Source organism: Saccostrea echinata, unplaced genomic scaffold (assembly GCF_033153115.1).
Source record: "Saccostrea echinata isolate AGI-Se365-2 ecotype Australia unplaced genomic scaffold, CSIRO_AGI_Sech_v1 ptg000024l, whole genome shotgun sequence".
NCBI lineage: Eukaryota > Metazoa > Mollusca > Bivalvia > Ostreida > Ostreidae > Saccostrea > Saccostrea echinata.
Window position 1 is genome coordinate 2934610 of NW_026889773.1, and position 21773 is coordinate 2956382.

At 35.4% G+C, this 21773-nt stretch overlaps 1 protein-coding gene across 1 annotated transcript in view; it reads left to right on the forward strand.

Moving 5' to 3' along the window:
- The first annotated feature begins 6927 nt into the window (after positions 1-6927).
- The window catches only part of LOC133191710 (neural-cadherin-like), a 29910-nt gene continuing 15064 nt past the window's right edge, over positions 6928-21773 (forward strand). Inside the window, exons 1-10 of the mRNA XM_061327444.1 lie at positions 6928-8216; positions 11774-11962; positions 12202-12436; positions 14905-15142; positions 15286-15394; positions 17642-17753; positions 19612-19859; positions 20189-20469; positions 20776-20893; positions 21246-21598. Coding sequence (XP_061183428.1) covers positions 7163-8216; positions 11774-11962; positions 12202-12436; positions 14905-15142; positions 15286-15394; positions 17642-17753; positions 19612-19859; positions 20189-20469; positions 20776-20893; positions 21246-21598 — 2937 coding nt within the window. The 5' untranslated portion in view covers positions 6928-7162. The remainder of the gene's footprint in view (positions 8217-11773; positions 11963-12201; positions 12437-14904; positions 15143-15285; positions 15395-17641; positions 17754-19611; positions 19860-20188; positions 20470-20775; positions 20894-21245; positions 21599-21773) is intronic.

Below are 21773 nucleotides of genomic sequence, written 5' to 3' on the forward strand. Positions count from 1 at the left end.
GCCTAGGAGCAGAGAAGATTTTCAAAAAAATAATGCACTTTCACTATACATGTATAATCAATAGAACCCCCCCCCCCCCCATTCCAGGAGAACCCCTCACCCTTGGGCCACAAATTTCACAATATTGGAAGGGGTGCCCTTGAAAATCATAACCATGCACCTAGTTTATCTGCTTTATGTACAGGGGAGAGAAAAATATTTTCAAAGAATTAATGCATTTTCACTACATGATCAATAGAGCCCTGCCCTATCCCCTGACCCAGGGGCCAAGATATTCAAAATTTTGGAAGATGTGCCCTTGTTCATCATAACTATATACTTGGCTTATCTGCTAAATGCCTAGGAGCAGAGAAGAAGATTTTCAAAAAAATAATGCACTTCCACTATATAATCAATAGACCCCCCCCCCCCCATTCCCGGAGAACCCCTCACCCTAGGGCCACATATTTCACAATTTTGGAAGAGGCACCCTTGATCATCATAACCATGCACCTACTTTATCTGCTTTATATACAGGGGGAGAGAAGATTTTTAAAGAATTTATGCATTTTCACTATACAATCAAGAGAGCACCACCCTAACTCCAGAACCCCTGACCCTGGAGCCATGAATTTCACAATTTTGGTAGAGGGCGCAATGCTCATTACAATCATGCCAACAGTATGACTGCTTGATGTCCAGGGGTAAAGAAAAAGATTTTTAAAGATTGCACTCATTTTGATGATTGTGGCTCCACCCCTAAGATCCCAGGGGGACAGGGACATGAAATTCACAATTTTTGTTCCCCTTTACTCATAGATATTCTATGCCAAAATTGGTAAGGTAGAAATTGGTTCAGCGGTTGCAGAGAAGAAGCTTAAAATTTTCAAATGTTAACGCACGACGACGGACGAAAACGGATAGCAATAGGTCACCTATGGTGATACGTAAGTATTACTAGAGAAAGGCGTCGATGGCAAACTAACTTCAAAACTTTATGATAAATGTGATGACTTTAACTTTTCTATCGTCAACTTTCCTTATCCAGGGCTGTTCGAAAAGTTCGCGGACAGTGTCAATTGTTGTAATATTCGATATCACCACACCATCACATATAAACTTTTTTTTTGGTTTATGTGTGAAAGTTTCATTCCAAATGATTAAATGAAACTCATGTTATGTAATTTTAAAATAAACATTAGACCTGTTATATTAATGACTCGTCATGCTAAATCAACAATTGATCATTTCTGTTCTGACCTAAATAAATAAAAAAAGAAGCAAAAATAAGAATCAAATGTGACAATTAAAAGCTGAATCACTAAAAGTCAATAACTTAAAACAGGATGTTTAATTTGTAGATAAACAAAAATACAGACAAACGGAACATTCTTTTCTTTTCTTCAATATTGCAGCTTCGGAGGCTGAATAAAAAACAACAGTTTTACTACTAATTATAAGTATCCATATTAGTATTTCAAATGTCTTATTTTTTTCCTCTATACGCACTGCACACCACGAGGTAATATAGATAACATAAAAAAACCCTCATTGTTTAAACCTTTATAGACTACAATATTCTCGATGTCCAAAAAATATTTATCATAACTGCATGAGTATTTAGGGAGCCTTAAGGTGTAAAATTATATATTAAAAAACACATTATTGAACTGCATACATGTACATTCTAATTTTTTGGTTCAGTGAAGTTATTCTTCACTGTAGGCGTATAGATAAATATCGTACTTAATAATTACTTAATGAAGTGTGTTCGTTCATCATTATTTTAATTATACCTATGTAGGTACAACTCACCTGTCACTGGTCGACATTTTTTTTTTAATTTGTAATGCTGTTCTAAATAAACACCTTGAAATAAACTGGATAAGGCCAGATGTCTTTTGAAATACCATGTCGCAAAATGCATAGAAAATACACTTGATGACTCCTTACCGTATCGACCCCTGTCTTGCTGCTGCATGTTGATTATGGACATGTTGAGTTACTGTAAAGTTTGAACACGCATACTTATTGTAAATTGTGAACTTTATAAAAAAAAAAACTCACTTTGAATCGTTGATTTTAAACTTACTACATTGACATACTATATGTGACAAGTAGAGAGGCAGTTTGAGAAGTGAAACTCAGCAAGCTATTTTTTATGTGAATCATTAAAAAACTATGATTTAACAATATTCTTAATATTACACTCTGTTATCTCTTCTTCAGGCATGTAATATTTTCTGTTCATTATATTGTACATATCTTCTCTTCACTGTTGTCAGTTATGAAAATAAAGTTCATGTTAATTACTGACACTCTCCACAACACTATCTGTTAATTATAGACATTCTCCACACTACACTAACTGTTAATTGTTGACACTCTCCACACAACACTGACTGTTAATTATAGACACTCTCCACACTACACTGACTGTTAATTATAGACACTGTCCACTACACTAACTGTTAATTAAAGACACTCTCCACACAACACTAACATTAAATTATAGACACTCTCTACACTACACTGACTGTTAATTATAGACACTCTCCACACTACACTAACTGTTAATTATAGACACTCTCCACACTACACTAACTGTTAATTATAGACCACTCCATACTACACTAATTGTTAATTATAGACACTCTCCACACTACACTAACTGTTGATTATAGACACTCTCCACACTAAACTAACTGTTGATAATAGACACTGTCCACACTACACTGACTGTTAATTGCTGACATTCTCCACACTACACTAACTGTTAATTAGAGACACTCTCCACACTACACTGACTGTTAATTATAGACCACTCCATGCTACACTAATTGTTAATTATAGACACTCTCCACACTACACTAACTGTTAATTATAGACACTCTCCACACTACACTAACTGTTAATTATAGACCACTCCATACTACACTAATTGTTAATTATAGACACTCTCCACACTACACTGACTGTTAATTATAGACACTCTCCACACTACTCTGACTGTTAATTGTTGACACTCTCCACACTACAGTGACCGTTAATTGTTGACACTCTACACTTACAGTTTATTACTGATACGCTTCACACTCGCCATACTGTAAAATTTAAAAAAAACTGAAATATAGAGTTTATTCCCCTCCGTCCAGCACTTCTGGAAGATCCATGATAGACCTCACTTTACGACATTTATGAATCGTAATACGTTTTTTTTAAATACATTTACTGAAAAAACATCCATTGTATCAATGTACGTTTGGTAATAAAATACATATAAGGCCGATTGATTTAAGCGAAATGTCAAGTAAAGAAAAACAGTGCTCTTGAATACTGCAAAATACTCTAAAAACTGTAAAATACTGAAAGCAAGATACCACACTGACTGTAAAAGTGACACTGAACATGCTTTAATTACTCCCACGTATCATATTACATTTAAGGTAAAAAATTGTTCCCATACTTTATCACTAATGTAAAGTTCATGTAATACATTCTCGATAGAATATTACACATATATATCTTAATACTTATTATAAACTAGTATTACACATATATATCTTAATAATTATTATAAACTAGTATTACACATATATATCTTAATACTTATTATAAACTAGTATTACACATATATATCTTAATACTTATTATAAACTAGTGACAAGTGTAATATATGAATTCATATTCATCATTTTGGGAGTGTGTGGAAGTAATGCACATTTTCTTCTATAAGATCAAAAAAAAAAAAATAGATAATTAAAAGTTCACTGTAAAAAATGGATATTATTTTTCACTCTATCAGAATTGCATTTGTTACAGATTCGAACTGTCCTAGGAATAGTAGAATATAATAGTACGTAATGGTAGGGGACAAAGGGGTGGAATCGAGTTCAATTTTGAATTACAGAATAATTCATATACGTGAAGTTTGGCAATTCATGTCAACTTTATTATCCCTATAACATAATCCATGTTCAGTCAAGTTTTAGAGATTGTCCCTTTACGGTACATAAAAATACTAAAGTAGTATCTTAATATACCGCAAAGGGGCAATCTCTAAAACCTGACGAAAATGGGAGATGATATGAAATATCGAGGTATTGGTATCATAGACTTGGAATTCATGTATATTTGCTAAGTTATCGTGTGTAAAAAAAAAATCTCAGTAGGAAAGGGATGGGGGGGGGGGGGTTGCACCAAACATTCGTCAGGTGCCTATGTTTTCACCCACTTTTGAAAAACCTTAACCTCGGTTATGAGCTCTGAGGCGCTGTTTTTGTGTTTATTGTCATTAAGTGATATATCACCAATTTGAAAAGCTGATATCACCTATTTGAATAGGTGATATCATCATTCATTTGAAATCAAATAGGTGATGTGACTTAATGGCAGTAAATACCAAAACGGCCCATCATAATGAGCTTCCAAACGGAGGCATCAGTGTTTCACAAACACATTTTTAAATAAAAATCTAACTCGATTTTTTTTAGAAACAGTATCACCCAGAGAAACATTCCCAGTTTTGCTAGTTAAAACAACACTACAGGATGTTAACCTGTGACTCGAGTGAGATTATAAATTAAAGGTTGACAAATCGAGAGCTGTATACGTTTTGATAAGGCTCTTTATGATGCTACACCAGGATGTAAGCGACAGCTTTAACACAACATTTGATAAGAGGAGCAAACAATCGCTCTGTCCTCCAGTCAACAGACACTTAACCTCTGACAGAAATTACGATAATTTAACCACTTTTGGTGATTTATTATATCATACACTGTTTCTATGCTACGTTTGCAGCTTATTATGAATATATGGCGATGAAAAAGGAACTGAATATTATGAGCTAATTAAAGAGGTGCGCACCTGAAAGTATTGTAATGTCATTTTTTCATGAAGTATAATTTTTATATTATCTTCTACGATAGAGAACAAGAATACAAAAGAGAAAGGATGGTGACATATTCTTAGTGAAAGCTAGTGAAATATTGACCTTTTTGCACTTCGAAACAAGTTTCAAATATCGATTCAAGAAGAAAAAAAAAATAGTTGTGCATAACAGGTTTCTTAATGCCTGGTACCTTAATGCATTTCTCGATTGCAATCTTTCAGCAAGAGATAATAAATCCAAAGAAAACTCCTTCAAAAAGTATTTGACCTTTTGCCTGTTAATCGATAAAATTATATACGTTATGTCGTATAAATACAATTTTATAATTTACTTTAATTTAATAATTTATAATAATTATAATTTACTTTATTTATAATAATATTTACTTAATTTATAATAATTTATAATTTACTTCAATTTAAATTTAATTTAATTTAAGGGCTCAATTAATTTGAATTTTAATAATTATATAATATCTATTTTATGACTATGAAGATTAATTTTAAACACAAATTTTGAATATATATTATTAATCCTGTAACTTTGGAATCCAAATGCTTAGCAGTATACTTTCTTAAGACATTTTAGTTTAAAATGTTTTAATAGAACAAATTTAATTTATTATCTACTGTATGTAAAGTTCAATGGATAGAATATACTCGGGGAGTTTTTTTTAAAGCTTTTTGTGTTCTTCTTTTTCAGCATCTGTATTTATTTAATAAAGATATATAAAAACTTTTTCCCTGATCAGATCAGTACTGAATATATTTATAAATATTTTTGATAATTTATAAATTAAATATTTCATCGTTAATCACTGAACCAATGAATAAGCATTTCCGATATTCTAACCCCAATACTTTTTCTGTTGGCCAATTTGTAATTTATTAATTATATAAATAATCATCATTAAAAAAATAAATAAAAATCTGTAGTGAAATAACTTTTAAATTGTAGTTAAATTGCCTTCCGTGGCCCTTGATTGGTCAATAAAAATTAATATCTTGTATCTTGTATTATATCCACTGGGATGTAGGAGAAAGGCATCTTAGAAATATGAGAATTTTTGATGCTGTCCCGAAATTTTTCAGCCTCAGTTTCACTATCCTGTGCTCACGTATTTCGTTGTCTCTATGCATGTACCGGTATTTGTTTAAATTAAGATACCATATTTTGTTGTATATGCCATTATCTATTTGACAGGAGGATACCCTATATTGTTGTATATTGTCATGATTGTATTTGACAGGAGGATACCGTATTTTATTGTATATTGTATATATACCGGTATCTATTTGACAGGAGGATACCGTATTTTGTTGTATATTGTATATATACCGGTATCTATTTGACAGGAGGATACCGCATTTTGTTGTATACTGTATATATACCGGTATCTATTTGGCAGAAGTTTGCCGTATTTTGTTGTATATCAGGCCCGTAGGAAGCAATTTCAGTGGGGGGGGGGGGTGCACAGCTTTACATTTTCAGTTGAGGGGAGCACTATCAACTACTAAATATTCCTTTACACGCAAAAAGGAAAAAAGAAAAAAGAAAAGGTCATCAGACGTTGTATTGAGGGGGCACAAGCATATAATAGCTATGTGTTCTAAAGTAAACTATATCGGCAAAATTATCTGGGACACGACCCCCAGTGCCCCCCCCCCCCCCGGTTCCTACGGCCATGTATATTGTATATACCGGTATCTATACCGTATTTTGCTATGCATACCAGAGTATCTGTATAACTGGCTGAATGATGGTTTTAAAATGATTTTCTGTCCTTAGATTGAATTGACTGTACAGTATATCTACGTAAAGTCGCTGTCAACTTCCCCACTGAAACATTAAATTCTACAAATAAAATCTGTCAAAATGTTCAATTAGTGAAAAAAGAATACAATAGTGGTGCCGTTTAAACACCTTGACCCAGACGCCGGTGTTTTGGGACTACCAGAGGCATGCGGTGTTGTTACAAACACACAGCATTCAGTGCTACAGGGCCGCTTTCACCGGGACAAAATTACTCAGGCGTGTCACAGGTAGGACGCGCTTCACTTCTCTAACGGTTGTGGGAGATTATTCATACAATTTGTCATCGTTTTTGAATTACACAGGAAGGGAGTTTCATAATGTGATATGAAGGTATTTCGATTTTCGGACGATCGTTTGGAGATTTTGTGATTTTTTGTGTCATATCTTATGTGGTCAGAATCAGGTAGATCATACCTGGTTTATTGATTTCTAATTAGCTCTGAATCGCCGTACAACGGTGTAAACACATTCAAAATGGCGGAATCGGTACAGTTTACAAATATTACCTGTGTGTGTTGTATTTTAGCGACTATTGTGTTCACTCTTTTTCATTCAGTGACATCGGAATCCTATACAACTGTGATTGTACCTTACAAAGCTGACATCGGGTACAAAATATTAAAACTTGGTTGTACTAAATCTGACCTACAACTGAGAACCAAAGACCCTTTTGGAGACTTTTATGACAATTTTGTCCTGACTGACCGCGGGGATCTGGTCCTGAGAAGGACGATCCCTCACCGAGTGGGTCAGAGTTACAAACTGACCCTCCTATCTCACTCTAACTGTTATGATAATGTCCCCACAAAAAGGACGTTTTTGATACATGTTGCTCCCTCAGAAATTGATGTGTTCTCAGAGAGACTCTACACAGGGTATGTAGTGACCAAAGGCAAACAAGGACCAGTCGTCACTATCCCAGTACACAAAGTACCACAGCAAGAGTTTGTTTTGCGGGGATTTTATTCGAATTATTTTAAAATTCTACCCAATGAGTTTAATGACGAAATCCATGTTGTTCTGGACAATGAGTTCCCTTCAAAAACCTCAAAACGTGCATTTTATTTTACCCTTTTATCCAAAGTTGGTAGTGCAATTACTGGTCATACTAATGTTGAGATTCTTCGTGTTGACAAACCTCACATGAAAAATACAAATTTGCCATCAGTGTCAAACAATAACCTGAGGTCAAATCACCTCACTGCCAAGTTTGAACAAGATCTGTCAAACAATGTAGATTCTCACGCTCTTCGACTCAAACGACAAGCTCCAAACATTCCTAAGCAACAAACGACCGTGCCTATAGACGAGAACGCTGTGGGGGTACTTTTTACTGTGGATTCTGGACAACCCCAGGGGACCCAAGTTCGATTTGAGATTCGTTCATCGGTCCCGGAAGATATTTTTGTGATTGACCCAACAACTGGAGAAGTAACCTTAAAAACTACCGCCAAACTTGATTATGATTATGGTGGGGTCAAGCAACACGTCATAAACATTGATGTCAAACGACTGGAAGACGACACAGGTATATAACGTCATGTAATGTCACGTAACGTCATCTAAAGGTATCACAAAAGCAGGTGCCCGTTGACTTCATCTTCACAAAATTAACCATCTAAACATGCTAAACAGACATTGTTTCTGAACAAAAATGCTTTGCACAGATCTGCTAGTATACTAACATACTCTAACAAGGCCGCTGTCTCGTCACTTAAATCATTTGAGTTGTAATTCAGATTTTGACTACAGAAATTCATTGCAAATACCTACTGTCATATTTAAAACTGTACAAGAATAGAGTCCACGATAATTGCATTCGTTTTCTTTAACCATAAGAGATGCTTGATTTATTACCGTCTAGCATCATTTTCTAATGTGGGAATAATCCGGAATATATTAAAGTTCGAGTTCAATTATATTCGATTGATACATTATCCTTTGGAGAAAACAAGAAATACGATCAAATAATTTACAGCAGAAGTAAAATTGAGCTGTTAGGTTAGATTTTTCAGGATCCTAGTAAAAAGAACATTAAGTTCTGGAACTGGTTTATTTAAATGGAGAGAAATCTAAATCCTCTTTATCACGATTAAAAGACAATTCTACACGTCCCCATTCTGTCTATCTCAGGTAAACGCTCAAAGCTATATAAGTAGACAATAATCATTGTGTATTTACATATCTGAACTATTATTATACAAGCGTTAAGAATTTTAAAAATCTTTGACGTATTTTGTGGGATGGACCTGATAATAGTACATGATAAATCTTCTAATACAAATCTTTATAACAACAGGTAGTGGAAAACTTGAATGTCGTAGAAAAAGTCTAAAGCATGTTTAAAAGGTTACCATTAAATGTAATACATATAGAACAGAGAAGCTGCCTATGGACTTGAGTTAATCTGTTTATTATTGACGTACACTGTATTTTCTCTAGCTAACTGGATAGGTTAGTATGTCTCTTCATCAATGCATGCTGGCTTATGTTGTGTTCTGATTCACTTCTGTGAGGGAAGATTTTTTTCTGTCAAGATGATTCTTTTTCTTTTTTCATGTCAATGTTTTAGATACCAAATTCTATTTTCTGATACATCCTTACTGAAACACAGTCCTAGTCGTGTTAACACGTTTTCTGTGGGCTATACATATACTGTAGATCTATCAGTGGACTGCAGCCCTGTTCTACCTGCCTTCTGGGGGAAATTCCAATCTGTGATAATAATCTGCTTTGATCTATTGATTGGTGACCACCATAAAATGTCTGTTCTGAAAGCACAAACTAGCCTAGAATTTTCTTCGTTATTTTCAATCAATATATGCATGCTGACCCTGTTATGAAGCCCCTGTCGTTGCTGTTTTTAAATGAAGATCTAAATGCATGTATCATGTATATGTCTGGATGATTTCTCTATTTACCCCCACCATCTTTTCAGAGGTCATACATACGTATATATATCACGAAATATAAGCGCTGGTTACTCTTGGTATAATAAATCTATCAGTAATTAAGCCGTTTAATACTTTCGTCGTTGTATTAATCCACCCTATGACTCATAATAGCATTGAAGCTTAATATTTTCACCTTTTATTGGCTTTTAATGTGGCGAATAAACATTGACCAAGAGGTCATTGAGAGAATTTCCTGTCAACCAGTTCGAATATATGAAGTGGCTATATATGTCTTTGCGTGTCGTACTGTTGGTACAGTGGACTTACCGTAACATCAGATGGAGCGATGAATACCCCCTGTTTTATAAAACAATCGATTAATTATTCAACTACTATTGACACCTTAATACGGATATTGAATTTTAGAAATTTGATGTATAAAATCGACGGAGGCGAAATTTTATACGAAAAATTGAAATAGATACTTTATTATACTAAACAAAGTTAGACTGCTTTATATGCAGACAAAGAGATCATTAATTTATACGTGACACATATCAGATAGGTAACACTTTCTCTTGCACGTGCGTGTTGTAAAGTTCTGTAATATAAAGGTATATATTCTTCCTGTCTGGTGAGTCACATTAAAGAGAACCATAATAGGAAGCTTAATTATTGTGTCCTAATAGTTAATGCTGTACCCTTCGTCGGCAAATTGTTAAAAGATACGTGTCTAACAAAGTTAAAAAACATCACCCCTCTATTTAGGCTCACTGAGAGTCTTAAATTTTGTAATATATCTTATTATATGTTATTTTTGTAAACTGATGGGCTGTATTGCCCAAAGTTATATCCTGAATAAACTAATTAAATAAATATACCTAAGCATATATATATATATATATATATATATATATATATATATATATATATATATATATATATATATATATATATATATATATATATAGTTATAAATTCATGCTCTTTAATTGACATTCCTTTTTAGATAATATTGAACTTAAAATGCATAATTATAGCTGCAGATCTGTAGCTGGAGAACCATCCATTTTTTTTTTTAGACCAGCGAGCTACAGATCTACAGCTAAAATGCATCTTTATTGAGAATGCTGTTGCTGTTTCTCTCAAAATACAACAAAATTATAAGCAATTATAACAGTGTATCGCTGATCATGATTAAGACATCAAATTAGGAAACTTTCGGTAATTTTTAGAGCATTTCTTGAGCCCCCCCCCCCCATTTTTCTCTCTCTTCATATAAATTTTCACGAGTGGAATTCTTTTATCTTTTTTTTTTTCGTAGCTATTGTCTATTGAGCAGAAAGTCTTTCAGATGTCATTGTTCACTTTGTTAATAAGCTATGAAAGGGTTTATTCAATGTTTAAATTTAGAAATGCAATAATACGTAATCAAAACACATTCCTTTCTAATGAAACATGCAGAAAAAATGTGACTTCCGTCTTGGTTCACTGCGTATCTTAACAAGTGATTAAGTGCAATCTAAAATGTCTTTGTAAAAATAAAAGATTACATGTCGAGATAATTTCTATAGTGTTTAAACTTTAAACATGTTAAAGAAAGGTATTTTAACACCTTGTTTTAAATCAGTGTAACAAGCTTGGTAAGAAGACTGTAGAATAATGAAATCTATCGATTGTATCAGTCTATAATAACTCTTGAAGGGAATCATTAAAAAAATCAGCATGTTTAGGTCCATTAATAATATCCGGAAATCTGAAAGTTTTCATTAGTTGTTTGAAGTTTAGCAGCCTCTCATTCTCGAGATCCTGTTGGAGGCTTGGACCTGTAATTTTGAAAATAACTTTCCTTTTAACATAAAGATGAAAATGGTTTTAATCTTTTTAAAAAGAATTTCAATATATATTTATGCTGGCAATTTGTAATAGATTTATTATTTTTCAAGATTTGATTTATGAATTTTCCTTCACTGAAAATAATCAGAAAATGAAACTGTAGACACGTACTAAGGCGTCATAATTAATTCATAACCGATCACCATCTACTAGAATTTCATATACAGCTTTCTTTTAAATTTAAGACAATAAAATTACTATTACTATTATAAATATATTAAACCAGCAGAAGTAGTTTTGAAAATTTTCAAAGGATATTTAATAATTCAATAGTAATATCATTTTCCCCGAACAGTTTTGCAGCAAGTAGAAGTGACCGTTAATGTACAAGATGTGAATGATGAACCACCCCGATTTATCACAAAGCCTGTCCCATACCTGGCTGTCGTGGCTACAGATGCTCAGGCAGGTGTGTCCGTTTTCCAGATCCAGGCAGAAGACGTTGATGGAGGACCTGGTGCAGTCAAATACTTCAAAGAGAATGGTACATTAATAACTTGTCTTAATCATGTTAATGTTTAAGTTATTGTACATAATACACATCAAAATTTAAAGAAATTTTAAATAATTAATAGTGATAATTTACTAGTTTGTGATTAGGAATTAATAATTATACATGGGTAGCAAAAAGTTTACATTGCTTGTTCAATTTTTGAAAATGCAGTGAAGTAATATTAGAATAGTATTTCTGCACTTTTGAAATTCTTCTTTTTTTTTTTTTAGATGGGAGTAGTCCTTATTTTGAGGTTGCCCAGGACACTGGCATCATCCGGACAACAGAGGTGATAACTAGTGGTCTGGACTACGTTATCAAAGTGTATGCCATCGACTCCAAGGCCGAGACTCAACAAAAGACCAGCCCAGTCAACATCAACATCCGTCGTGGACAGAGACCGCCCCAGTTCTACTCCACTTCTTACGAAGCCTCGGTAGAAGAATCGGACCAAGTAGATCAGGCGTAAGCATTTATTGTTGATCCTTATCATTCAACTTAGATCAGGTGTACTAAGCATTTTACAATGGTCTTTATCATTCAATGATAAGTACATCAAAATATGGTCCTTATTATTCAGCAAATGATTCTCTTTTAAATGAAAGTGAAAGATGAAGTTTGCTTTTATTTTCTCTTTATATCTGTTGTAATTTTATTGTTAATGTGTAGATGTGTTTTGAGTTTTTTCCATCATGCTCAATATGTACATGTAGTTAGTGAAAAAAGTCATCCAAATTCAGTAAATCATTAGTTATATGTGAGTGAATCATTGGTGATATGTGTATCCTTTAGATTTCTTTTTTGTTGTCTTTCAGTGCCTCTGAAAACAGGTACAAAACAAGCCTTGTTTACTTCCTTCCCCTGTAGAATATGTAAATTATAACATTATCCAAGATGCTATGAAATTTTCTAAAAACAATATAACCTGTACAACAAATTTTACCTCCCCCTACCCTTACATCAACCTTATTATTAAATCAGTATAAAATGAACTTTAGTATATTTTTCATGATAAATTGAATTCACTTTATCATGTTTATAATTGACACTGCCAACCATGTTTATAACTGTGGTATATATTGAGTTCCATCCAATGTATCATAAACATGGTTAATTCTGCTGAAAATTTAAGATTTCAAAAGATTTTCAAAAGTGCATGTGTGATTAATTTGTTTTCAAATGACTCTAGAATGGATTTGCTACTAAATTCTGTGTGACAATACCTAGTAGAGTAGATTTCTCTGTTCCATTTGATTTTTTGAAAACGCATTTTGAGTCTAGAGAAACCATATGAAATAAAAACTAGAAACTCACAAACAATAGCATGAATAACAGATCAAAAGATTGATAAATGGACAGAAAAATTTGCCTGACATTGTTGGAAACACATAATTTATTATATAATGATAATAAAATAAAGTTGTATTCTTTCATATCAACTCTATTTATACAACTGTAAATAAAACATAAAATGATATGTACATGTATACTATAAGTTAATTTTAAGGCACATATATATCCACTAACTGAAGCTATTCTTGAGTAACAAGAGGAATTTTAGCTACCAGTATTTACTGTGTATAAATATGTACTGTACATTTATAAAATGTATGAAAATATACTGTAGTCTATTCAGAAAATGTGCGTCACTAAGCGTTATAGTAGCTAGGAAGTGTTTTAAATTAGTATCCAATTGATATCAACTTGTACAGCTGTAGTTGTAAACAATGGAAAAATATGCAGGAGTATTTTGAGGATCAGTTGTCAAATGACCCCGATAAAATTCAAGACCTGAATGATGATAAAAACTTGCATGTCAGTTTACAAGGATCAGATGACGTAGTCCTAGATAAAATTAAAACTGAATTCTCCGAACGTGACAAACAGATGTGTTAACAAGAGCTTAATGCATTAGGAAATGTTTTACTTTGTAAATTTAAGGCAACTGGAAATCTTAAACAAAATGATTGTAGAAAAACTTCAGGCTATTACGATGGCACATCTGACTCATTCAGCTATGGGGTTTTCTTCGTATTTTATTTCTCTGCTTGGTAAAGCCCGTTTTGATGACAAATAAATCATAGTCACATCATCTCCTTGAAAATTTCTCCTATTTGTTCACTCTTTTTTTCCCCCAAGTCTTTAACAGGATGACCTGATCATCCGTAAAGGTGATCAACTCCTGCTTGTTCTGTTTTGTGCACCGCTTCAGTAATTACAATGCATTCATTTGTTCTTGTTTATTGCATGATGTTGCCATTGGAATTGTTAACATACAGAATTTATATGAGTAATCAGAATTATGCAAAGTTTTACAGAAATTGTTTGTTTTACACGATAACCAGAAGTCCTGAATGTAAATTAACATATTAATATATGATTGTTGCTGTAGTTTTATCTGTCTGCCATACTATATGTTTATATTAAAAAAATGATATGGCATCATTTATGGCAGGTAATGGTGTTATTTTATGTTATGAATTACTGAGGTCCATGTGGGTGTTTGTTAATTGAACAAGGATGTTCATAATTTCATTAGGTATTTAGATTAACAATTCGATCTGCTTTCAGAATTATTGAAGTGATACATATGTACAATGTATAGAAAAAAAAAGAGATTTCGGTAAAACTTAAAATTTGAAATCTGAATGCTTCATTTCAAATGCTTATCCCTGAAGAAATGAAAATTTCCATCCCAATGATTTTTAAACAAACATGTAGTTTGATGCACTGGTTCTAGTCTGTTTTGCTATTAAACATCATATATATACATATCATGTATACATATATACATCTAAAGAGAATTTTTCAAACTATTGGTAGCTAAGCTGGCTTAGCCTTTGTGAGCAAATTAAATGTTAAAAAGCACCAAAAGTTAATTATTACAGAAAGAAATTTGACTTTAACTTTTTTTTTCTGTACTCTGTTGACAGGTTTCAGGCTTTTGATGCAGATGGAAACAAAGTATCAATCCAAGCTAAGAATTTTCAAGTGGGCGGGACCATCATATACTCTGTGTACGAGTCAGACACTGCGATATCTACACGGTTTGCCATAGAGGACGGAATGGTGAAGACTCTGAGAACACTGGATTACGAGACTGACAGTCGACAGTTTGATCTGACGGTCCGTGCTGCAGACACGGTCTCTGGAGGTAGCAGCGACGTACCGGTAAGGAGATCGTGTACTGTGTATTCGTCTAAATGTAAATTTATTATTAAGTTTCTGAGACCTACATATGTAGTCTTGAGAAATAAGGCCAACCATTTATTGTACAAAATTCAGGCATTATCAAATATTAATGTGTGTTTTAGCTGAAAGTTACTCTACTGGATAGAAATGAATATGCTCCCCTCTTCAGTAAATCCACGTTCACTGCGACAGTGAAGGAAGACATTCCAATAGGAACCTCTGTCATTGAAGGTACAGGATTTAATCCGTACATAGACTAAAACAAAATTAACCTGTACTAAACCAGAATAATTAAAATGTACATATGTGTATGAATGAAGAATGAAATTCTGAAATACATGTGGGCATTGACTGAAGTGTGTTTTACGTAAAAAGCAGAGATACAGTGTTCGTGACAGTGTATTAAAAAAAGTCCTTTTGAATTTGCAAAACAAGGAAATATTTTTGTCTGTAAAGGAACCTTCATGTGTAGCAATTCCTTTCATTTTTATATACACCAAATCCTTTCATTAGCTCACCTCGACGAAGTCGAGATGAGCTTATGCTATACCCCCGGCGTCGGCGTCGGCGTCGGTGTCGGCGTCGGCGTTAGCGTCGGCGTCCCAGGTTAAAGTTTTAGGAGCAAGTCCCATTCCCAAGTAACTATAAGCCCTACCTGGACCAAACTTGCATGGATGATGCATCTAGGGATGGACACTACCAAACTTGCTTCGGATGCTGGATCTGACCTAGATTTTCCAGATGAGTGACCAGGTTAAAGTTTTAGGAGCAGGTCCATTCCTTAGTAACTATAAGCCCTACCTGGATCAAACTTGCATTGATGATGCATCTAGGGATGGACACTACCACACTTGCTTCGGATGCTGGATCTGACCTAGATTATACGGATGAGTGACCAGGTTAAAGTTTTAGGAGCAGGTCCATTCCCAAGTAACTATAAGCCCTACCTTGACCAAACTTGCATGGATGATGCATCTAGGGATGGACACTACCAAACTTGCTTCGGATGCTGGATCTGACCTAGATTTTCCAGATGAGTGACCAGGTTAAAGTTTTAGGAGCAGGTCCATTCCCAAGTAACTATAAGCCCTACCTTGACCAAACTTGCATGGATGATGAATCTAGGGATGGACACTACCACACTTACTTCGGATGCTGGATCTGACCTAGATTTTCCAGATGAGTGACCAGGTTAAAGTTTTAGGAGCAGGTCCATTCCCAAGTAACTATAAGCCCTACCTTGACCAAACTTGCATGGATGATGCATCTAGGGATGGACATGGCCACACTTACTTCGGATGCTGGATCTGACCTAGATTTTCCGGATGAGTGACCAGGTGAAAGTTTTAGGAGCAGGTCAATTCCGAAGTATCTATAAGCCCTACCTTGACCAAACTTGCATGGATGATGCATCTAGGGATGGACACTACCAAACTTGCTTCGGATGCTGGATCTGACCTATATTTTCCAGATGAGTGATCAGGTTAAAGTTTTAGGAGCAGGTCCATTCCCAAGTAACTATAAGCCCTACCTTGACCAAACTTGCATGGATGATGCATCTAGGGATGGACATGGCCACACTTACTTCGGATGCTGGATCTGATCTAGATTTTCCAGATGAGTGACCAGGTTAAAGTTTTAGGAGCAGGTCCATTCCCAAGTAACTATAAGCCCTACCTTGACCAAACTTGCATGGATGATGCATCTAGGGATGGACACTACCAAACTTGCTTCGGATGCTGGATCTGACCTATATTTTCCAGATGAGTGACCAGGTTAAAGTTTTAGGAGCAGGTCCATTCCCAAGTTACTATAAACCCTACCCGGACCAAACTTGCATGGATGATGCATCCAGGGATGGACACTACCACACTTGTTCAGATGCTGGATCTGATCTAGATTTTCCACATGTGAGACCAGGTTTAGATTTAGGAGTAGTCTCATTCCCAAGTAACTATAAGCCCTACCTGGACCAACCTTTCATGGATGATGCATCTAGGGATGTACACTAACCAACCTGCTTCGAATGCTGGATCTGACCTAGATTTTCCACATGAGTGAATTTTAGCCATATTTTAACCAAATTAGCATGGATGATGTATCTAGGGATGGACACTTCCAGACTTGCCTTGGATTCTGAATCTGATGTACATTTTCCAGAAGAGTGACCAGGGTAATTTTTTTGGAGTAGCTATATAAAATTATGGCCTGTTATGATTAAACTTGCATAGATGGTGCATCTAAGGATGAAAACTTCCAGACTTGCTTTGGATGTTGGAACTGACCAAAATTTTCTTGATTACTAAACAGGTCAAAAGTTTTTTGAGCAGGTCTATAATTAAATCAAACTTGCATGGATATTGATCTTGGGATGTACCCAAACTAGAAAAAAAATATGATGTGAAATTTGCCTTACATGTAGATAACATTCGTCGAGGTGAGCTTCGTAATCTTTGATTACCTATGTTTTTTCCTCAGTATCTGCATCAGACAAAGATGGCAGTACCGTTCTGTCGTACACCCTGACGGATCCCACGTTCTCAATCACCACTGCTGGCAACACACAAGTCGGAGTTATCCGAACTAATGGGTAGGTCATCCGAACTAATGGGTAGGTCATCTGAACTAATGGGTAGGTCATCCGAACTAATGGGTAGGTCATCCGAACTAATGGGTAGGTCATCTGAACTAATGGGTAGGTCATCCGAACTAATGGGTAGGTCATCTAAATTAATGGGTATAGGGTATAGCTGGTCATCTAAATCAATGGGTATAGGGTATAGTGGGTCATCCAAACTAATGGGTAGGTCATAGTAGGTCATCTAAATTAATGGGTATAGGGTATAGGTGGTCATCTAAATTAATGGGTATAGGGTATAGCTGGTCATCTAAATTAATGGGTATAGGTTATAGTGGGTCATTTGAACTAATGGGTAGGACATAGTGGGTCATCTAAATTAATGGATATATATAGGTTATGTTGGGTCATCTGTACTAAAGGTTATTCACAAGTCATTGCAACAGAGAAAAAAGTCAAACTACTTCAGCTCTATTGAACTCAACAGATTAAATCTGTTGGTGTTTTTTTTCTTGATTTTTAGCTCACCTGAGCCGAAGGCTCAAGTGAGCTTTTCTGATCACATTTTGTCCGTCGTCCGTCCGTCCGTCTGTAAACTTTTCACATTTTTGACTTCTTCTCAAGAACCACTGGGCCAATTTTGACCAAACTTGGTACAAAGCATCCTTGGGTGAAGGGGAATTTAAATTGTTAAAATGAAGGGCCAAGTCCCCTCACAAGGGGAGATAATCAAGAGAAGACAAAAATAGGGTGGGGTCATTAAAAAATCTTCTTCTCAAGAACCACAGGGCCAGTAAAGCTGAAACTTATATGGAAGCATCCTGGGGTAGTGTAGATTCAAAATTGTTCAAATCATGACCCCCGGGGGTAGGGCGGGGCCACAATGTGGAATCCAAGTTTTACATTGAAATATATGGGAAAAATCTTTAAAAATCTTCTTCTCAAGAACCACTGCGCCAGAAAAGCTGAAACTTATGTGGAAGCATTCGGGGTAATGTAGATTCTAAATTGTTCAAATCATGACCCCCGGGGGTAGGGCGGGGCCACAATGGGGAATCCAAGTTTTACATTGAAATATATAGGAAAAATCTTTAAAAATCTTCTTCTCAAGAACCACTGGGCCAGAAAAGCTGAAACTTATGTGGAAGCATCCTGGGGTAGTGTAGATTCTAAATTGTTCAAATCATGACCCCCGGGGGTAGGGCGGGGCCACAATAGGAAATACAAGTTTTACATTGAAATATATAGGAAAAATCTTTAAAAAACTTCTTCTCAAGTACCACTGGGCCAGAAAAGCTGAAACTTATGTGGAAGCATCCTGGGGTAGTGTAGATTCTAAATTGTTCAAATCATGACCCAGGGGGTAGGGCGGGGCCACAATAGGAAATACAAGTTTTACATTGAAATATATAGGAAAAATCTTTAAAAATCTTCTTCTCAAGAACCACTGGGCCAGAAAAGCTGAAACTTATGTGGAAGCATCCTGGGGTAGTGTAGATTCTAAATTGTTCAAATCATGACCCCCGGGGGTAGGGTGGGGCCACAATAGGAAATACAAGTTTTACATTGAAATATATAGGAAAAATCTTAAAAAATCTTCTTCTCAAGAACCACTGGGCCAGAAAAGCTGAAACTTATGTGGAAGCATCCTCAAGTAGTGTACACTCTTAATTGTTCAAATCATGACCCAGGGGATAGGGCGGGGCCACAATAGGTATTACAAGGGGGAGTCTGGTAATGAACAGCATGGCCAAAGTTACTCAGGTGAGCGATGTGGCCCATGGGCCTCTTGTTTTGTTTTAGTCCACAAATGTTTAAGCTGCTTTGTGCTTGGATATACATGTACATGTATTTAAAAACCTTATTTCAGGACCCTCGATTATGACAGAAAATTCCCTCATTACTACGAATTTAAAGTGATAGCTTCGGACAACGGTGTTACCCCACGCACTGCTGAAGCTCGCGTGATTATCACAACAACAAACACAAACGACCAAGCTCCAGAATTCGATGACAATAAAGTAGCGACTCTGATGGGAAACGCCCCTTCTGGCTCGACGGTCATCATCGTCCGTGCTGTGGACCAGGATGGAGATGGTGTGACCTACAGTTTTGAAGGTTAGAATTAACGTATTATACCTGCTTATACCTGAAGCCAGGGTATTATGAAGCATTAGAATTAACATATTATATCTGCTTATACCTGATTTTTTCAGTATAAAAGTGTAAAACAGCTAAAGTAAAAAACAGCTAAAATTAGATAGGATATAAATTTTAATTGTAAAATCCCTCGTATGAATAAACACATTCTTGGACTATTAAGAATTTAGACTTCTTAAACTCAAAGAAGCACTAATCTTTTTATAAAGGAGACATTTACTGTACATGAATGAACTACTTATAAACAGGATCAAAATCTGATGTAGTGAACGTCTTGATTTCCACAGGTGGACGAACAGTTAGTGATGTTTTTGAAATAGATCCGTCTTCAGGTCGAATTAGTCTGAGGCAGGGTCAGTCTCCCCCTTCGGACAGGGACCAGATCTTCCTGAATGTCACGGCGAGGGACGACGGATCCTGCTGTGACAATCCTCAGAACATCCGGAGCAGCACGGCTCTGATTACGATTAACATTGAGGACGAGGAGAACATCAAGCCTCGGTTTGAGAATTGTAATTATACGCCGACCGTCACAGAGGAACAGGAACCTGGTGTGCTGGTCCAGAAGGTAGGGGGATGATTCAAACTTCAGACACAAATAATATTTAAACATTAATTCTTAGTTACTGCAGATTTACAGAGAGGAGACAATATAACAATTTTACTTAAGCCACAGAAAGAGTTTCCAAATTCCTGAAAATTTATTGACATTTGTTCATATCCTGGTCAACTCTGAAATGCAATTGTCATGAAGCAAGATTTTTATGTCTTAATTACTTGCATGTTTGATATATTGCAGAAAATCTGTAATATAAATATAGCTAAATCTATCAGACTGTTATTTTATTTGATGTTAATGTACTCTGTATTTTAGGTGACTGCCACAGACCCTAACCGAGGACAGAATGGAAAGCTGGTATACTCCATTACAAGTGTCAAGGAACTGGATGACAATCAGGAAAAAAATTACTTCAGGATTAACTCATCAACAGGTAATAATGAACAGGTGCTTACTGTAAATAATAATAATACATAGGTTAAGGGGCCCATGAAAATAACAGTTACACAGATGTTGACAAATAGGTGAAAACTATCAATTGATTTTTTTAAACTTCTTAGTCTCTTTTTAAGAAAACTGGCCTTGCAAATCCACTTTTATGTTCAAATGTGGTATCAAAATGTAATTTTTTTTTTTATATTTTCAATTTGATGACTCTTGCATGTATTTCAAAGGTTGAAAGTACAGTACATCTCCTCTTAGAAAGAATTTTAGCATGGCCACAGTGCATTACCAAAGCTATGAATTTACAGAAATTACTAATATCTCACTCTTGATGTCATTAGGTGAAATATACACGAGGGAGAAACTGGACAGAGAGACGCAGTCTTCCAAGAACTTATTTATCACTGTTAAAGTGCAGGATAAGGGAGGTAACCCACTAGATGATTACTGTACGTTCCCCGTCACCATCCGAGACATCAATGACAACAATCCAGAGTTCGGAAAATCTCAGTATGAGGGCCGAGTTTTGAAGTCCGCCACTGACGGGACTAAAGTCTTGACAATCAAAGCTACGGACAAAGATTTAGGAGATAACGCTAATGTGAAGTACTCTCTGAAGTCTAATCCTAATAATCTGTTCAGCATAAACCAGGACACAGGAGACATTGAAGTGGCCGGCTCCCTCCAGTTACCAGTAAGTAGTCAGCTCCCTCCAGTTACCAATAAGTAGTCAGCTCCCTCCAGTTACCAGTAAGTAATCAGCTCCCTCCAGTTACCAGTAAGTAGTCAGCTCCCTCCAGTTACCAGTAAGTAGTCAGCTCCCTCCAGTTACCAATAAGTAGTCAGCTCCTTCCAGTTACCAGTAAGTA